The sequence below is a fragment of the Cebus imitator genome, unplaced genomic scaffold (assembly GCF_001604975.1).
Source record: "Cebus imitator isolate Cc_AM_T3 unplaced genomic scaffold, Cebus_imitator-1.0 Scaffold222, whole genome shotgun sequence".
Lineage (NCBI taxonomy): Eukaryota > Metazoa > Chordata > Mammalia > Primates > Cebidae > Cebus > Cebus imitator.
The window spans coordinates 3,145,672-3,164,332 of record NW_016107537.1 but is presented as its reverse complement, the minus strand read 5'-3'; the positions used below and the strand labels follow the sequence as shown (position 1 = coordinate 3,164,332).

General features: G+C 40.2%; 1 protein-coding gene across 2 annotated transcripts in view; it reads right to left on the bottom strand.

The window, feature by feature from the left end:
• Nucleotides 1–10,962, bottom strand: part of BUB1 (BUB1 mitotic checkpoint serine/threonine kinase) — a 39,996-nt gene extending 29,034 nt beyond the window's left edge. Inside the window, exons 1-8 of one of the 2 annotated variants that reach the window (XM_017549849.2) lie at nucleotides 10,832–10,962; nucleotides 8,083–8,142; nucleotides 7,866–8,004; nucleotides 6,510–6,706; nucleotides 4,082–4,125; nucleotides 3,029–3,129; nucleotides 1,328–1,380; nucleotides 1,052–1,236 (exon numbers count right to left, since the gene is read on the bottom strand). In XM_017549849.2, coding sequence (XP_017405338.1) covers nucleotides 1,052–1,236; nucleotides 1,328–1,380; nucleotides 3,029–3,129; nucleotides 4,082–4,125; nucleotides 6,510–6,706; nucleotides 7,866–8,004; nucleotides 8,083–8,142; nucleotides 10,832–10,857 — 805 coding nt within the window. In that variant the 5' untranslated portion in view covers nucleotides 10,858–10,962. The remainder of the gene's footprint in view (nucleotides 1–1,051; nucleotides 1,237–1,327; nucleotides 1,381–3,028; nucleotides 3,130–4,081; nucleotides 4,126–6,509; nucleotides 6,707–7,865; nucleotides 8,005–8,082; nucleotides 8,143–10,831) is intronic. The other variant, XM_017549851.2, reaches the window with a different exon arrangement.
• Between the last annotated feature and the right edge of the window lie 7,699 nt (nucleotides 10,963–18,661).

The following is an 18,661-nucleotide window of genomic DNA, read 5'->3' as shown; positions in this document are numbered from 1 at the left end:
AAAATGGATTGCATGCAAAACTTAAATTCATCACAGGAATACATGCAAAATGAGGAAAGGGTTATATTTTAGGGGCCCGATTTTTTTGTTAGTCTTTCACCTGCCCTCAGCTTGGTTACTATATATTCCGGGCATGTAAATTACTTAAAAAAAAAGCAAACAAAACAAAACAAAACAAAAAAAACTACATGTTGATCAAAAATAATCCTTAACAGCACAGTATAATAGCAAAGATTTTTTTTTAACCATCATATACATGATTGTTCTTGTAAACAATTATGATTGTGCAAATCATTTTAAAATAAGTTTTTATTTTTAAAAGATAAAAATCTCTAGAGACTAAGTAGAAGTGAAGTGCACTAAATGATCAGGGCTTCAAGCATGCTGTGGTTAGTCCCACTTCCAATAACTGGTTAATAGAGCCATATTAGGCAAATCAAAGAGTCTGGCTTAAGACTTTTTGGTCATGGCATGTGAAAGAAAAATGGATCTATGCCCAGCACAAAATGGGTTCTCTGTGTTAACTGACTTGTATTCTCTGCTGTCAATTGAATACGAAAAGTAATAAACAAAAAAGGCCCAGAATGGCTATAGCCCAAATAACTTAGACGATATAAAAGTCCCAAATGGAATAAAGGTTCAAATAACTAACCTAGAGATTTAGAATTATAATATACAGATAATATTGAAAAAATTTTAAATATTTATTTCACTAAAGCTAAAATGACACTGGTATGGATATCTAATGTGCACTCTTTCAACTATGAGTTTGCTGCCAAGACATCAATTTAGTCCTAGGACTAACTTGGCTGCTACACTAGTGGTTAACCAATTTCCCATTTAGAAAAAAAAGTACAGCTTGCTGCCAGCACAATATTCTCCAGGCAAATGCAAAATCGGTTAATAATGACTTCTGGGCTTCTGATAGGATGAGACAAAGACTTTTTTACAGAGTCTTTCAACATAGTCAATTATTCTATGAAAAATTACTCAGAGATGAGGATTATTTTAAGTGACATAAGAATAACTAAAAATACAAGATTGCAAGTACCCCATTGCTCATGCTTTCTCCGTTGATTGTATTTCTGGGCTCTCAATTCTTCAAAGGAAAATTCTGATTCCCCACGAATAAGCTTCTCCTTGCAATACATAACAACCTGTTGAACATCAGCTTTGGATGCCAAAGATGATTGCACAGAATATTCTGATTTAGAAATCATGATCACTCTTTGTTCCCTACAACGGGGGAAAATACATTATTTACAACAATGTATTGAAGAACATTTGAAGGAAACTCATAATAGATTAATGTGCTGATTATACTTGCATATTTGACTCTTTATCACAAGCTGAAGATATCACTCCTGAAGGCTCTGAACCCTAAAAACAGAAAACAAACATGAGCATTCACCTGTCTGAGAAGAAAGTGTCACCTAAATTACTTCACAAAACAATATGAAAATGCTTGAGGTGAAGAGGACCCTTAATCTCAAGTAGATTTACATATATATATATATATATATATATATATATCTTATTTATTTTATATTATGCTCATATATTTTATATTATACTCATATATTATATCATATTCATATATTTTTAAATTATGATTAATATCAAAAGATTCACTTTGTATCATTAACCTTACAATAACTATTGCAACTTAATCTAATCCAGGAAAGTTTTATTTTTGATAAAAGTCCCACTCAGCAGTAGAGAAGAACCCTAGTTGATTTCCCTTCAATTTATAGTCTAGGAGTTAGGCTATAGTGTCTAAACATTATGGGATGGATATTCCCAACTGCTGTGTTCAACATTTTTTTAATTAAAATTTTCCTTAGGTACTACTCTGCCCTCAAGACTTCCCAAATTCATTCACTAAACAAATATTTACCAGACAGCCCTGTGTCATACTCTGAGCTAGGTCTAGAAAATATGACTGTAATCAAGACCCATCTCTACTGTCTAGAGCTTAGACAGAGCAATATGAGGTCAGGAGGCTGGCAAGCATGTGTAGGATGTAAAATGTGTATTGGGACAAGTTGCACTACTTGTCAGTTAGGAATGCATATTCTGCTTCTAAGAATGTGTTATATTAATAAAATCTGTACATATACCCTAAGAACAGAGGCATTGCCATTGGCTATTGCTTCAAGGAGGTCCCTGATGAACTTTGAAAGAAAGTTGTACTATGGAGGGTAACATGGGAAACACAGCTGGGAAACGTGAGGCTGAGGGAAGGAGAGACTTGAGCATTTTCCCATGTTGATAAGCCATGGAGGCAGAAGTGACCTCCATAGAGCAAAACTCTTGATGAGGATAAGGACAAGTGCAGATGGACGGCAACCTTTTCTCACAGGGAAGGATGCAGCTACATTTATTGGCTGGTGGTAGAAAACTGACAGATATCACTTGATGGTATCTGCTGAAATAGTATTTTTTAAGTTCGAGAGAGAAGTTAGAGGTAGCTAGGTCTCAAGTTTGAAGAAACTGAAAAGAAGTTTAAAATCACTGTAATTTGGTGCTAAAGAGTGAACCTGGAAACATTAAGAGATACACAAAACAAAGAGTGAATCAGACACTGGAAACATGTCCCAGTGCCTAGGAGTATGAGAGCCCTAGTTGAGGTAACAGGCAACAACCTTTGAGGCTCTGAGTTTTGAAAGCCAGCTTCAGGAGCCCCCAGGTGGGTATAATCCCAAGTAGAGATTTCCAGAGTCTATCAAGAGGCCAGCAGAGCAGCGGAGGAAAGGATATTGGTAGAGGAGAAGCTGCTTGGGAGAGTAAAGACAGGAGGCTGTATGGTGGGGGCCTCTGGGTTAGACAATAAATTATATTTGAGGTGAGCTGTGGGAGAGAATAACAGGCCCAGGAAGTTACCCCAGGAACAGGTAGCTGACATGGAGGTTAGAGTCATGAGAGAAAGATCAAAGAAATGAGATGTCAAACTGGATATAGAAGGCAGCCAGGTTGGCCATTCAATACCATTCTCAGTTTCCATACAACCTACAAATGTCATTATTACCTGATTCTTAGAAATACAGGCCATACTATTTCCTGGATTTGATTTTGATGTTACCATTTGGTTTGAAATCTGAACATTATGCAGAGGTTCTGAGGTTCTAGCTATGAGGGAAAAGAAGACAAAATAAGGAGAAATTAAGGGTAAAACCATAATAAATAAAATTATCACACCTAATATGTTCCCCTCATCCTTCCAATAAGAATCATAAGAAGTAAATCAACTCATTCCTACTGTCTCAGAAATTTCAACTACAACATTTTTAAAATAAATATTATACGATTTTCTGATCAATTCAAAATGCCAGGAAGTACCCAAAAGAAATGTAAAACCTAACTAATGATTTTAAACAATAGGACAGGGTGAGCTTATTGCTGAAATGTGGTATTTAGTTCTAAGAAAAAGAATGGCTATATTTCTTTAAAAGTTACATTAAACACATTTGATTCCATTAAAAATAGATGGAGTCCAGATGAACTATTTGGTCAATTTTGAATTAAAAAAAAAAAATCCTAGAAATACAGTGAAATCATCAGGTTTTTCTTGCAGGGTTGCTCTTTTAAAATGCTAGGACAAAGCCCTTTCTCTCTGGGGTTATTTAGTAGGCATTATGATGATCAGAGTGCTTTCTCTATTACCTGAGAGTACAATTTGGGTTTCATTAAAAATTGGATGGGATGTGTGTGTGTGTAGACAGTCTCGCTCTGTCACCCAGGCTGGAGTGCAGTGGTGTGATCTTGGCTCACTGCAACCTTCGCCTCCCAGGCTCATGCAATTCTCCTGCTTTAGCGTCCCAAGCAGCCAGGACTACAGGCGCATGCCATCACATCCAGCTAAATTTTGTATTTTAGTAGAGGTGGCATTTCACCATGTTGGCTAGGCTGGTCTTGAACTCCTGACCTCAGGTGATCCACCTATCTGGACCTCCCAAAGTGCTGGGATTAAAGGGGTGTATCACCATGCCCAACTGGTTTTGTTTTTTAGAGAAAAGAAAATACTAATACAAATCCAAGACTGAATGGACAACAATAGGCATTTTGGAAAGTCTGATTTTACCTTGAGCTGGCAAATGGGTTTCAGTGAGGCGTGTCTGAAATAACCTAAATGACAGTAGAAAAGGCATCAATATAGATTATAAATTTACAGTTCAATACATAGCTGTTAGAGTGAAAACTAAATACCACAGACAACTTATTATAAGCTAGTAAAGTCTGAGGTCAAGAAAGAATGTACAGTTGCATTTTAGAGTTGTTTTAAAATAAAAAAATAAAATGCTGGAAATATCTTTATATCCAATATACTACCCGTATTACAAAAATTCCTCCCTTTGCCTAGTTTATGTTAGTATTTCTTAAAGTCATATAACAAATGAACCCTCTTTCTCCATGTATCATGTCTGCAAAGTTCTAACACAGGGTATCTAAACTCCTACTTTAGGTACTTAGTACATTTGGAACATAATGAATATATTCGGAAGAAAGAAGTGAAAGTACAAAAGTACTTAGACTACTGCTTCAAAAGGCAGACATACGAAATGCTGTGAGACGCATTTCACGGCGTGTTTCATTTTCAACTCTACCTGTCAAGTAATGTGCAATTCCCACACCTGACATTTTTGAGCGATGCAATCCAAACTGTACCCTATAAAGCAACTAAGTGGTAAACCTTGTTGACTCTTAAGTCAAACAAACCAATGGTTAAGAAGCCATTTTATGTGATAAGACTGAAAATTATGTGATATTAAATAACTATTGTTAGTTTTCTTAGGTATGATTATGGAATAAGGCTCTGTAAGAAATAAGATTTTAGAGATGTTTATAACAGGGCTTTGGGTAAAATATTTTGCTGTTATGGATCTGCTTTAAAATTCTTCAGCATTGAGAAATACAAAATGTTAAATATTAAAAGTTGGTGACAGATAAATGGGAGTTTATTATGCTAATTTTTCTCTTTTATGGGTGTTTGAAAAATCTCATAATGACATCTTTAAAAAGCATGAATACTGTACAAAAATTGAACAGATGAGTATATTAAAGGCTGGCAAGGGGTTCAGTAGATAATGGGTCTCAAATTCTACTAATTAGAGAGGAAGGGTAAACAATTGGTATAACCTTCAAGTAGGTAGTTTGGTTATATGCACCACAAGCCTAAAAACTCTTCATACACCCTTTGGCTCAAGAGTTTCAATTCTGAGGATCTATGAGAAGTAACTAAGTAAAAATAGAAAATACATTAAAAAATACTTTTATGATGAAGGAAAAAGACCTTGACACAAAGCTGCATATGTACAGGAAGCATGCATGCAATCCTGTAACAAGGAGAGAAAAAAGCACCAAGGAAAATGCCAAAAGGTTTTATTTCATTTTCTGTATTTTCACAATTCCCTAAGTGAGATATGCTTAATCAGGGAAAAAGTTTTAAAAATGTGAACAATGTTATTCATTAAGGTATTCATCACAGGCCAGATGCAGTGGCTCACGTCTGCAATCCCAGCACTTTGGGAGGCTGAGGCAGGAAAATCGCTTGCAGTCAGGAGTTGGAGACCAGCCTGGCCAACATGGCAAAACCTCTTCTGTGCTAAAATACAAAAATTAGCCAGGAATGGTGGTACATGCCTATAGTCCCAGCTACTCAGGATACTGAGACAGGAGAGTCTCTTGAGCCCGGAGGGAGAGGTTACAGTGAGCTGAGATTACACCACTGCACTCCAGCCTGGGCAACAGAGTAAGACTCCATCTTTAAAAAAAAAAAAAAAGATAGGCTGGGCACAGTGGCTCACGCCTGCAATCCCAGCACTTTGAGAGACTGAGGGGGTAGATCACGAGGTCAGGAGATTAAGACCACCCTGGCCAACATGGTGAAACCCCATCTCTACTGAAAATACAAAGATTAGCTAGGTGTGGTAGCAGGCGCCTGTAGTCCCAGCTACTCAAGAGGCTGAGACAGGAGAATCCCTTGAACCCAGGAGGCAGGGGTAAGCTGAGATTGCAGCACTGCACTCCAACCTGGACACCAGAGTGAGCTTCGTCTCAAGAAAAAAAGAAAAAAGAAAAACAAGTATCCATCATGGCGCTTTTTATAAAAATCAAAATGTAAACAACTTAAATGTCCGATTGGAGAGAGGTTGGATTATGACACAACACCACGACAGATTTCACAACCACTTTAGAAGTAATTTAAAAGTTTATAATTTCTTAAGTATAAATTTCTTTGTATGTGTAACCAAACAGACAATATGATTTACTGTTAAAATATACAAAGATTCCCACACAGGCACAGGAAAAGATATTAGAAGGAAATGTGTCAGTTATTATTAACGGTAGTATTTCTGAGCAGTTTCTTTTTCTTTATACTATTCTGTATTACCCACATTTTCCAAAACTAGAAGGATTTTCCCATATAAATTGCTAACGATACAATTTTTAAGAGCAAACACTACATTTCAAAGTCGGAAGCATCACAGGGAGTTTTAATTGGTAGCTACCTGTACTGTTGTTGCAGGAGCTCTCTAGGTTCAGCCTGGTTTTGAATTCCTCTCCGGAGGACAGCACTGGCATGCTGCAGCTCTCCTTGGGCTTCCAGATGCCCCGCCCAGGCTATGTACAGAAGGGATGACAGGGTTCCAATCCCATGGTTGTACAGAAACTCAAAAAACTGATGGAGGTCACTGTTATACTCAGCCTACGGGAACCCAAAACAAAAAGACATAAGAATAATGGAACTGCTAGTCTACGTCTGGTGAGGAGTTAGCCAGCTAAGCTAGGAGCCCCTAGGTAACTTCAGATGGGGGCAAAACCAAGGCAGGATTAGAGGGTTGGACTTTTCAGCGCCACCCCTGAACTTCCAGGGAGGGAGGAGGGACTGAAGTTTAATCTGATCACCGATGGCCAATGATTTAATCAATCATGTCTGTGTAAGGCACCGCCATAAAAACCCAAAAGAACAGAGCTTAGACAAGCTTCTGGAGAGCTAAACACAGGGAGGTTCCTGGAGGGTGTCACACCTGGAGAGGGCAAGGAAGCTCTACATACTTTCCCAAATACCTTGCCCTAAACATCTCTTCATCTGGTGTTCAGTGGTATTCTTAGTAATATCCTTTATAACAGTAACTGTAAGTGTTTCCCTGCATTCTGTGAGCCACTCTAACAAATTGATGAAACCCAAGCCCAAAGGCAGGGTTGTGGGAACTCTGCTTTATAGCCAGTCAATCAGAAGCACAGGTAAAACAATGTGTGGCTTGCAACTGACATTGGAAGTGGGAGGCAGTCTTGTGGAACAGAGCCCTTAACTTGTTTCAGGTAGTGCTGGAATTGAATTGGAGACACAACTACAGAGCTGACTGATTGACTGCTGGTAGAGAGAAGTCTGCACATACTTTTTTGGGGGTGGGTTGGGGTGGACAGAGTCTCACTCTGTTGCCCAGACTGGAGTGCAGTGGCATGATCTCGGCTCACCGCAGCTCCCACCTCCCAGTCTCAAGCAAGTCTCCTGCCTCAGCCTCCTGTGTAGGTGCCCACCACTATGCTGGGCTCATTTTTGTATTTTTAGTAGAGACAGGTTTTCACCATATTGGCCAGGCTGGACCTGAACTCCTGAACTCAAGTGATCCACCTGCCTTGGCCTCCCAAAGTGCTAGGATTACAGGTGTGAGCCACCACATATTTTTAATGACTAGCGGCACAGAAGTCCATTGAATCAGAGAATAAACAGTTTTTCCTCTCTATTCAGAACTGGAAACAAGGAATTAAAATAAAAGTCTAAAATGATCTTCCAACGTAAGTTTAAAAAGCAGAAGTACAACATGATTATAGATTTGATGATACATCTTAAGTATACTTACAAATTTTAAACAATAATTGATGAATCTTGGGTCATTGTGGTATTTCTTCTTATCTAAAAATTCCTTCATTAAATGTTCTAGTAAAGTTGCCAAGTATTCTCTATTCTCAGGAAAATTCTCTTCTACCCACTGTATGTAGCTACAAAAATATGGGTAATGTTAATTTTCCATAGGACAGCATATAGCTTGTTTTAAAAAAAAATAACTAAATGCTGACCTTTCCCATTCACCAAGAGGGTCATTGCCCTTGTAGCTCTGCATATGGGCTTCAAACATCCTAGAACAGAGAAAAGTATGCACATGGGATGTTAGGGACAATTCCTACAAGCAAAAGATATACTTGATTTTATATATACCATTTATATACATTAAAATGAAAATCTTAAATATCAATCCAAATAGTATTTAATAAGAAGCATTTGCTCAGAAGTAGTCAGAGAACTCAGAAGCAGCCAATGCTTTTCCCGAAGTCCCAGCTCTATCCCAAGGGTCTCCCTCTCCTCTCATGGAACCCCAATGTCACTATCACCATGAGGGCCAGTGTCCACAAGTTAGCTGTTCCTTCTAACAGGAGGATCTAAGCATGGCACTGACTCAGACCCGAACTTCCAGTGGGATCCAGGCATGGCACTGACTCAGACCCCTGCCCTTCCAGTGGGATCTAGGCAAGGCAGTGACTCAGGTCCCTGCCTTTGCTTCCCAGGAGCATGGCTGACACATGGCTGGAACAAGAGTCAAAAAGGGCTTGTAAATGGGTGTGAGGCAGCCCAGAGTACCACAAAGTAGAGTTTCCAGACATAGTTTGTTTTCATGGCTTCAAAGTAACAAAGTCCCTGAGGAAGAGCAGATGACAGCAGTGCTCAGAAATCAGCCACAGAACTCCCAGAGAACTCTACTTCCCCCATTTCCACATACTCAGCCACAGCCTAAAAAAAAAAAAAAAAAAAAATCGGCCAGGTAAAGCAAAATTCCCCTTGGGAATTCAGATGCTAGAGGGGCTAAACAAACAAAAAGAAACATGCAAAGCAATGTCGGGTTACATTAAGTACTTAGAAGAACAAACTAAATAAAACATAACAGGAGAAAGGATGAGAATGTGATGAGTTACTATTTTTAGATAAAATGGCCATGGAAGTCCTGCCTCTCCTAAGGCGGTAACATGTGATCAGTGCCAGAGAGCCATGTAGCTATCTGGGTGCGAAATGGTCAAGGCTGAGAGAACTTCAGGAACAGAAAGAAAGCCAGTGTGGTTTAAGTGTCATCAGCAGGAAAAAGTGGGGGTGACAAGATCTAATTTTCATTTTTATTTCCCTCTGTGCGAAGAAGGGAATAGAAGGTAAGAAGGGAAGTGGGAAACCAGTCAGGAAGATTCCTAGGTTTTCTATCTGACACACTATACATATTTTTTAAAAAATGATGTAAAAATCAATATGTATTTTTATTTTTTTTAAGAGATGGAATCTTGATCTGTTGTCCATGCTAGAGTACATTGGTACAATCATGGTTCACTGTAACCTCAAACTCCTGTGTTCAAATGATCCTTCTGCCTCAGCCTCCTGAGTAGCTGAGACTTACAGGCACATGCCACCATGTCTGGCTAATTTTTTATTTTTTGCAGAAAAGCGGTATCACTATTGGTCTTGAACTCCTGGCCTCAAGTGACTTTCTTGCCTTGGTCTCCTGAAGTGTTGGTATTACAGGCATGAGGCACCATGCCCTGCCTAAAAAACAATATTTACTTCTTTTTAGGTAAATATAAAGAAAAATAAAAAGAAACTAGAAAAAACGGTTACACATGACAGAGTAGGAGGGTAGGCAGGTACAGGAGTTAACGGTAAATATTGTTCTAACTCTTCTTTTAGTCATATAACTATATTGCTTATTTTTGAAACTAAAAAAAAAAATTACTTCTGAATTCTGAATGTTTCTCATGCTTCATAGAGGGACAAATCCATATTTCAGAACTTTTCTTACAAAATATGTCTAGTAGGCCTACCCAAGGTAAACATTTCATATTCTAACACCAACCACATTTCTCTACTAAAATGACCTAAATACACTGTAATACTAAAACAACCAGTTCACTAAAGCAAATTAATCTTTAGTAAGTCAAAATAGGACCAGGAATACCTGCTTTCCCTTTAAAAATGGGGGTGGGAAACTTCTGAAAGAAAATAATTTGCTGGCTAGGTTGAAGGCTACAGAAAAAGTCTTAGAGCAAATATATTTTTGTTTTGACTGTATTTAACAATCTCAGTGGTCTAATCCCAATGAACTAATAAAATGGACCAGTTTTACATCCTGCCACCTATGACTTAATTGTTTTAAATAGTTTTAAGTTACAATCTTAGTAAACCATCTAAGTTAAAAAACAAAGGCGTGGGAACTTTAAAAAGTTAGTGATGTTAGCAGGCTGGCACACATCACTCAATAATAAGCAAAGCTATTTTATTATTTTCCTTTTTTTTTCTTAAAGTACCCTGTATTCAAAGACTTTTAAAAAATAGTGGTGGGATTATGGGTATGAGAGCAACTTTAAATTCGTTCCCTACTGTAGTCTAATTGTTAAATACGTGACTTTGAAAATTTATCTTAAAATCTAAACACAAGGTTCGGAGTTTTTGTTAGGTTAAACAGCTATCAGGAGAGGGTTCCTTACAAAGAATAAACCAGAGCTCTGGGGGCCTAACGAATTATCCAAATCCCCTCAAACGGCCACTGTGGTGCAGCTGAGCGGACGAGCACCGGGCCTCAGCGGAGCCCACTGTGCCGAGCCCTCCCCGGCTCTCAAGCGGCCCACCGCCTTCCTGAACACACTCCAAACCCAGGAAGGGGGCGGGAGGGAGCAAAAGAAGGCAGGTCTAGGGCGGGCTGGGCCCTAACTCCAGGCGCCGCAAACCCCTGGGCTTCCCCACGCCAGGCGCCCCAGCCCCTGGGCTTCCCCACCCCACCAGATGAACACTTACTGAAGGACATTTTCCGGGGTGTCCATGGCCAGAAAATGCTGGCCGGCGGCAGCCAAACTCCCACCACAAGCCAGAGCCGCCGCCAATTCGAATCTCCCGCGCAGCCGCAGTCGGCTTGCCGAACGCTTTGGGGAGCCTGTCATTGGTCAAGGCTGCAGAAGAAGCTGGCCAATCGCCGGGGCCGTTGCCCGGAGATCAAGTCCCGCCTCCCTCCTTTGCGCCAGTAGCTTCCCCACTTCCGGTAGCTGTCGGTTGAACTGAAACCTGGCTGCAGGGGTGGGGGCGCGGGGTGTTTGGGATGCGGCGCGGCGAAGGGGAACTGGCTTGGCTTGGGCGTAGGGAATTGTTTTTTTGTTTTAGCTATCCAGATTGTAACTGGTTTACATAATTACACGATTAAGCCATCGTTGTAGGAAAGGCTTTGCAGGAGAAAAATGATTTAACTAGAGGTCTTGAACCAAAGAACGTTGCCTCAGCCCTTGGGTCCTGAGAGTCGCGTTTCTTCCCCGCCTTCACTTAAATATGTAAACCAGAATCGTTATGTCCGGTTCATGGAACAGAAAAAAGAACTCCCGTGTGCAGGGGGTGGGCAGTGGGTGGGATGGTCGAGACTGTCGTGTCTTAAGCAGCAGTGCCCGGGAAAGACGAGGAGGCAGGTGGGGAGAAAAAACGGGTCCTGCTGCCGGGGACGACTCCCGCTTTCCGGCAGTTTTCTATTTAGCGGTCTCGCTGTGAGAAAAGACCCCAGATGATAAAACCAATACAGTCTTAGCCTTAGTCTTACAGACTCAAGTGCCGTGGCAAAGAGGGAGTGACTACGGTCTGTGGCGGGGAAAAAAACCTGAGGAGTTTTTGCCTTAGCGACTTCTGTGAGGGCAAGTGGAGGGGCGTTCTAGGGTCGACTACGTAATTATACCAGGCAAGGAAAGTGATGGATTAGTGCCCTTGGAGTAGACCCCTGGGCTTGATTTAACTGATCTGAGAGGCTGGACGCGTGCCCTGAGCCACACAGGGGCTCTGTCAGACAGCTTCATGCGAAAGGTGGGGCTCAAGGGACTGGACTTTCCCTACAGCCAGCTGTAATTAACATCAAAGTAGAAGAGTTCGGGTAGATTATTGAATACCCGCTTTCAACATCTTTTGGGGGATTAGGCACTCTGGGAGACCAAGTGCTTAGAACCCATAAAATCAAAAATAGACATCTCTTTGTAGAGGAGTCCAGATGTCTAAAGAGAAAATATGTAATACGCTGATGATTCCTAAGAGTGAGTTGGGAAACAGTTTGCCTAGTCTTCTCTGCCCCTTGGTCTTTAATAACTTCCTACTCCACCTCTCAAGAGTGTTTCAAGAGCCACTCGACAATGCAAAATAAATACCTGTTCATGCTAGAAAGAGGTTGTGTGGATGTTTCTGCTTCCTTGGCCTCTTGAGATAAATACTTTAAAAAGTAAGGCGGGGCATGGTGGCTCATGCCTGTAATCCCAGCACTTTGGGAGGCCGAGGTAGGCAGATCACCCGAGGTTAGGCATTCGAGACCAGCCTGGCCAACCTGGTGAAACCCCGTCTCCACTAAAAATACAAAAATTAGCTGGGTGCTGTCTCTACTAAAAATACAAAAATTAGCCAGGTGTGGTGATGCACACCTATAATCCCAGCTACTCTGGAGGTTGAGGAAGGAAAATCACTTGAACCCAGTAGGTGGAGGTTGCAGTGAGCTGAGATCGCGCTACTACACTCCGGCAACAGAGGGGAATTCCGCCTAGAAAAAAAGAGAAGGAAAAAAAATGGCTTCTGGAAATCCCAGTGCTCCAGAGTTTCTTCCAGTGTGTAGGTGGCTTTGAATCTGCATGAGTCTCCAATTTACTCAGAGGGGTCTCACTCTGAGGTCTTTAGATAAATGCTAGGTTCTGCTAACCATCACAGGAACTAGGACATTTTTGGTCCCATCTACTCAAGTTTTCATCTGCTTCTGATAGTGGCTCAATCAGTAATCAATCAGGAAATGTTGATTGAGAAGCCATCATGAGCTAGGTGCTAACTACAACCTTGTCTAACTCAAACAGAACCTGTGCTGAAGAAGTTAGTGATTTAGACTGGGAAATGAGAACACAGAAATAAAGAATTGTTTAAAGGTGGCATATATGTATGTTAAAAGACAAATGAGCTCAGACTGTGTCTGGTAGGCCAGCAGTTCCCAACCTATTTGACACCAGGGACAGGTTTCATGGAAGACAGTTTTTCATGGTACGGGGGTGTTGTGGGGGTGGGCAGTGGGTGGGATGGTTTTAGGATAAAAGTGTTCCATCTCAGATCATCAGGCATTAGATTCTCATAAGGAGCTCGAAACCTAGATCCCTCACATGCCACAGTTCACAATAGGGTTTGCATTCCTATGAGAAGCTAATGCCCTGCTTATTTGACAGGAGGCTGAGCTCAGATAGTAACTCACCAGTCACCATCTGCTGTGTGGTCCAGTTCCTAACAGGCCATGAACAGGTACCAGCCCATGGCCTGGGGGTTGGGGACCCCTGTGCTAGGGGTATTCAGAGGAGGAAAAGGTAATGAGGACCTGTTGGTGAGACAAAGCTTCATAGGAAAGCTGGGTCTTGAATTGGGCCTTGAAGGGAGGGGGGATGGATATGGGTGGGGCAGAGCCAGGGGGAGGTCACTGCATGTGTAAATCAAGATTTTAAAAGGAGATCACTCTTGAAGATTTATGTGTGTTAGAGATTCTTTTTTGAAAGACTAGTTTGCTATTTTGATGTTAAATCTTGAATGCTAGACTAAGAAGTGTGTATTTAATAATTTTAATAATGGGTTTTTTTTAAAGCAAATAAGCATGTGGTCATAAAGACCTCATGATAGTTACACTTAGTTCTACCCTGTTTTCTAAAAGCCATAGAGATTGTCTACCCTCCTTCACTCTTGTTACTAGGGGTTCCTCTCCCACCAGGCTTGTTTATGGGTGAGATATCATAGATGCTTTTTTTTACGCTGCACTTAAAAAAAGCACACTAACCCCTTGTCAAACCCCATTGTCAATCACTGCAGGTATATCCAAGAGTAATAGAAATAAAATATTGCCATTGTCGGCAGTGATTAGAAACTGACATTTTCCTAGGAATTATTTTGTGGCTTATTCAATGGCTTCCCTTTATCCTCACTTATGGCAGTTTCCTTCTGCCATTATTCTTAGAGGAAGAATTAAAATGATCTGCCTACAAATGTGTTCCTCTTAATATCCATATTAGGATAACTAACCTAAAAATCTAAAGAGCCTAAATCCTGAAGATGGCAGTATTCAGGATTTATTGGAGACAGGGAGAGAGATGGACAGAAAAGGCAGAGAACAGTACTTTGCAGACTTCAAACTGGTGTTGCAGGCAGAGAGAATGAAAGAGGGAATCAGATCACATGGAAGGACAATTCTCAGAACACAATGATGTCTTTAATATATAGGAAAAAGAAAATAATCCAAGATAATTTGAAGGCCTAGGAGAATTAATAGAAATAGGCCATTGGTGCTGGGAAGACTGCTGTTTTAGACATGTTGAGTTGGAGGGGTTACCAGGTCTTTTTCTTCTTCATGAGACTAGACACTGCAAAAGAACAGACAGATATGGTTCACAGACTTCAAAAGCTTATTGAAAGAAGTTTCACATGCCACTTCTTAAGCCTAGAATGATTTTTTTTCCCTAAGAGCTTCACATTACCTCTACATGCCAGGGAAAAATGAAGAGCCTCTGAACACTTTTATACTTTGATAAAGAAAATCTGTAAACCTCAAAGAAATACATACTGGCAATTTACATAAATCAGTTTAAACAGAAAATACCAAAGGGCTAACAAATGTGTTGCTCATTTTTAAAAAATTCACCAATTGGAAGCTCATGCCACTGATAGTACTCCAATTTCTCTGTTCTGACTCGTGCCTTGTTTAGTCTTCTTCCTCTGCCATTTGTCTCAGGCCTGAGTTAAGAGTGTAGCAATTGTCACAGAATATCTGAAAGTCTATTAAATGATAATTCTTGCTTCATTAATTTGTCTTTTTTTATTTTTGTCATTACTATTGTCTTAGTGTTTCTGTTACCTTATCTCCTCAAACCCACCCAGAGTGTGAGAGGAGAGGTGTGCTTTGGTCTGGGTCAGAGCAGCAGATCTAGCTATCTCTAAATATATTCCTTTCTTTCATCTAATGCAGAAACGTACAGCTATAAGTCTCTCTTCCTTTCCAACTCCAATTCCCTTATAATTGTAATATTAAATACCCATCTATCTAAAAATGACTCCAATAAATTTCTCTAAATTATTATGAAGGCCAATAGATAAAGTATCTTCATTTGTATATGGGTTTTCAGTGACGTGTTATTCCAACATCATAATTCCAAACTTATTGGAGTAGGAAAATCAGGCCACATCAGTGTACCTAAGCTCCAATCTTGATTTTCCCAAGAAGCAGTAAATGATCAAATGACCTAAACTCTCAATCTGGGTATCAGCTTCTTGATCTATGAAATGAAGAAAACTGTCCCTTTGTCTTCATAATGTTCCTTTGTCTTCCACTGTCCAATAACCTCATAAGATTTTCTACTTAATTCCTAACATATCTTGGATTGCCTCATAATATAAAAGTTAGTTCTGTGTTTCAAAAAGGAAAATAATTTTCTCTAGGTTCTGCAGATTTGATCTAAGCAAATAATCACAAATACTTGTATATCTTCTTTTCCCTGAGAAATTTCGAGACATTCAGAGTAGTAGTACTAGACGTGTGGCTAGTTCATAGTGTCCTGAAACATTATATATTGGAGATTTATAATTAGAATAGTTTCAGCAAACAAAGGAGTGATTTAGGAGACTATATTAAGAATAAAGTTGATATGCAGAAAAGGAGATATATAGCTCAATCTTAGATATTTTTTCATCTGTGTGTGTGTTGTGAGTTTGGATGATACCTATGGTACCAAAGCCCTGAGTCTAACCTGTATCACTGCAGACTAGGAGGAAAAATGGAGGCGGAGATAGGGGAATGGGATTCCAGGTCCCTCAAGAAACCTCCCCAGAAAACTTTGATAGAATGTTCGGTTCAGCACATCATCCTGTTATTTATATAAAGGGCTCAAGTGATCCCTAAATGTTAATTCCATTTTTAGGTGTGGTAATTGTATTAGTCCATTCTTGCACTGTTATAAAGAAATATGTGAGACTGGTAATTTATAAAGAAAAAATTTAATTGGCTCATAGTTCTGCAGGCTGTATAGGAAGCAAAGTGACTTCTGTTTCAGTGGGGGGAGCCTTAGGAGAATTACAATCATGGTGGAAAGTGAAGAGACAGTGGCATGTCTGGGACAGGAGGAAGAGAATGAGAGAGGGGAGGTGCTACACACTTTTAAACAGCCAGGTCTCATGAGAACTGTATCATGAGAACAGCACCAAGGGGATGGTGCTAAACCATTCATGAAGGATCTATCCCCATGATCCAATCACCTCCTACCAGGTCCCACCTCATTGGGGATTACAATTTGACATGAGATTTGGGTGAGAACACAGATCCAAACCATATCAGTAATAGAGACTAGAGGCCATATTTCTTTCCCTTTCCTATTGGAGGCAATTTGATTGTTCATAAGCTTAGTCTTGAATCCTGAGCACAGATATATGGCTACTTGTATTTCCTCCAGACTGGCCCACCTTAACTTTGTGCACTTCTTCAGACTTACTCCCTCCTGTCACCTACAGAGTTCCTTAACTTCTGTTCTTTAAGTTTGAATCCTTTCATTGCTATGTAAGTTGTGCTGACTTAGATTCTGGGGCAGATGGTCCTCTTAATACTTAGGAAACCGGATCCAGCAAACTTTAGTCTTGGAACTGAAAGCATACGTGGAACATGTCACTTTCCTTCTTTACAGGCATTATTCTAGATTTGTAGTCTCAATCCCTTCCAATTAGGTTCCTAAAATGCTAGTTGAGTGGGATGATCTCTGTGGTCAATGCCAGAGACAAACAGCTTTCTCAAGCCTTCCTCTACCTTCAGGCATTGAGGACAAAGACTGTTTTCCTTTCTTCTTCACAGCTGCTATCACCTTTTTGATCTCTTGTGACTTACAAAGTAGGACAGATGAGAATAGTCTCCTCAGATCCCACCATTTTTTCTTTGGACTCCTGAAAAACAGAGGCTTTTGTTTATTTCGAAAGTTTGCCAAAATGGATGTATTAAAAAGTTTTGTAGAGTTCAAGAGATGTTGCTTAATCTATATTTTGTCTTTTTTCTTTATTGTTTTACAAGGTCTTTTCTATCTCTTCTTCTGACTAATGGCAAATCTCACTTCATCATTTGTTTCCTCCATAAAAGAGTTGTTATGAGCTCACTTTCAGTAGAGAGATGGCCTGTCAGGATGGATAACTATTAGATTGCATAACTAGCCTTAGAACCAAAAGACTTTTAGACCAGAAATATATATTTTTTTCTTATTTGGGAATTTATTTTACAAATGCTTACAATAGTTAAATCACATTTAGTTCTAAGCATAACAAATCACCTTTATTGAGAAAGAACGGAGCAGTTCTGGCTTCTCTGGAAAAATCATCACTCAAATCATATGTCAGGGAAGTGTTGCCTTCTTAGGAAAAAGAGCCACCTGGCCAGATTTATCTTAAAGATGGTGGTTTGGGCATGTAGGCAATGACAGCTGACCACATCGCTCTTGAGAGGTGGTGACTGGCCAATTTTTTTCTTGATTCTGACAGAATGTGTTCTGTTTCCACCCCACCTGGGTGTACTACAATTCAATTCTGATACTAACTGCCCTTAGTAAGCATCAGACTCTGCAGGTTTAAGAGCATAGTCCCCAATAAAGCTATTCTTACTTCAGATGCCAGCTGCAGGTTCTGGGGTTCTCAGGCCACCTGCATTTCTAACCAACTGGCCACTAAGTTGGGAGTTTCCATGAATCCCTCAGGTTCACTAATTCACTAGAATGGCTCTCAGAGCTCAGGAACGCTCTATGCTTATTATTATAATAATTTTATTGTAAAGAATACACATGAGATGAGGTGTGGGAGGGTCCTAGACATGGAATTTAGATGCTCCCTCCCTGGGAAATTGGGTATGTCACTCTGCTGGCACATCAATGTGTTCACCAACCACAAAGCTCCACTGAGCTTCAGTGTTCAGAGTTTTTATTGAGGTCTCATTACATAAGCATGATTGAATAAATACTTGGCTACTTGATTGAAATAAATCTTCAGCATCTTGGAGGTCTGGAGAACTGGCTGATATCTTAGGGCTCAAAGCCTCAATCAACACTATTATCAGGTGCTTGGTCTTTCTACTGATCACCTTCCATCCTAAAGCTATGTAGGGGCCCCACCATGGTAATACAAGAGTTATTAAGAAATAATTTTTAGGCAGGTAGAAAGGGTGAAGATTCCCCAGTGGAAATTTCTTTTAATAAACGCAACTCCCAAAACACTTATTTTCTAATAGAAAAGCAGCTTGGAAGGCTAGGCTGGCAAGTATTGATATGCAAATGCAAGAAATTAGAAACTAGGTCCACCCAGACAGCATGGTGGCTCACACCTATAATCCCAGCCCTTTGGGAGGCTGAGGCGGGTGAATTATGAGGTCAGGAGTTCAAGACCAGCCTGGCCAACATGGTGAAATCCTGTCTCTACCAAAAAAAATACAAAAATTAGCTGGGCGTGGTGACACATGCCTGTGATCCCAGCTACTCAGGAGGCTGAGGCAAGAGAATTGTTTGAACCAGGACCCAGGAGGCAGAGGTTGCAGCAAGCCAAGATTGCACCACTGCACTTCAGCCTGGTCTACAGACT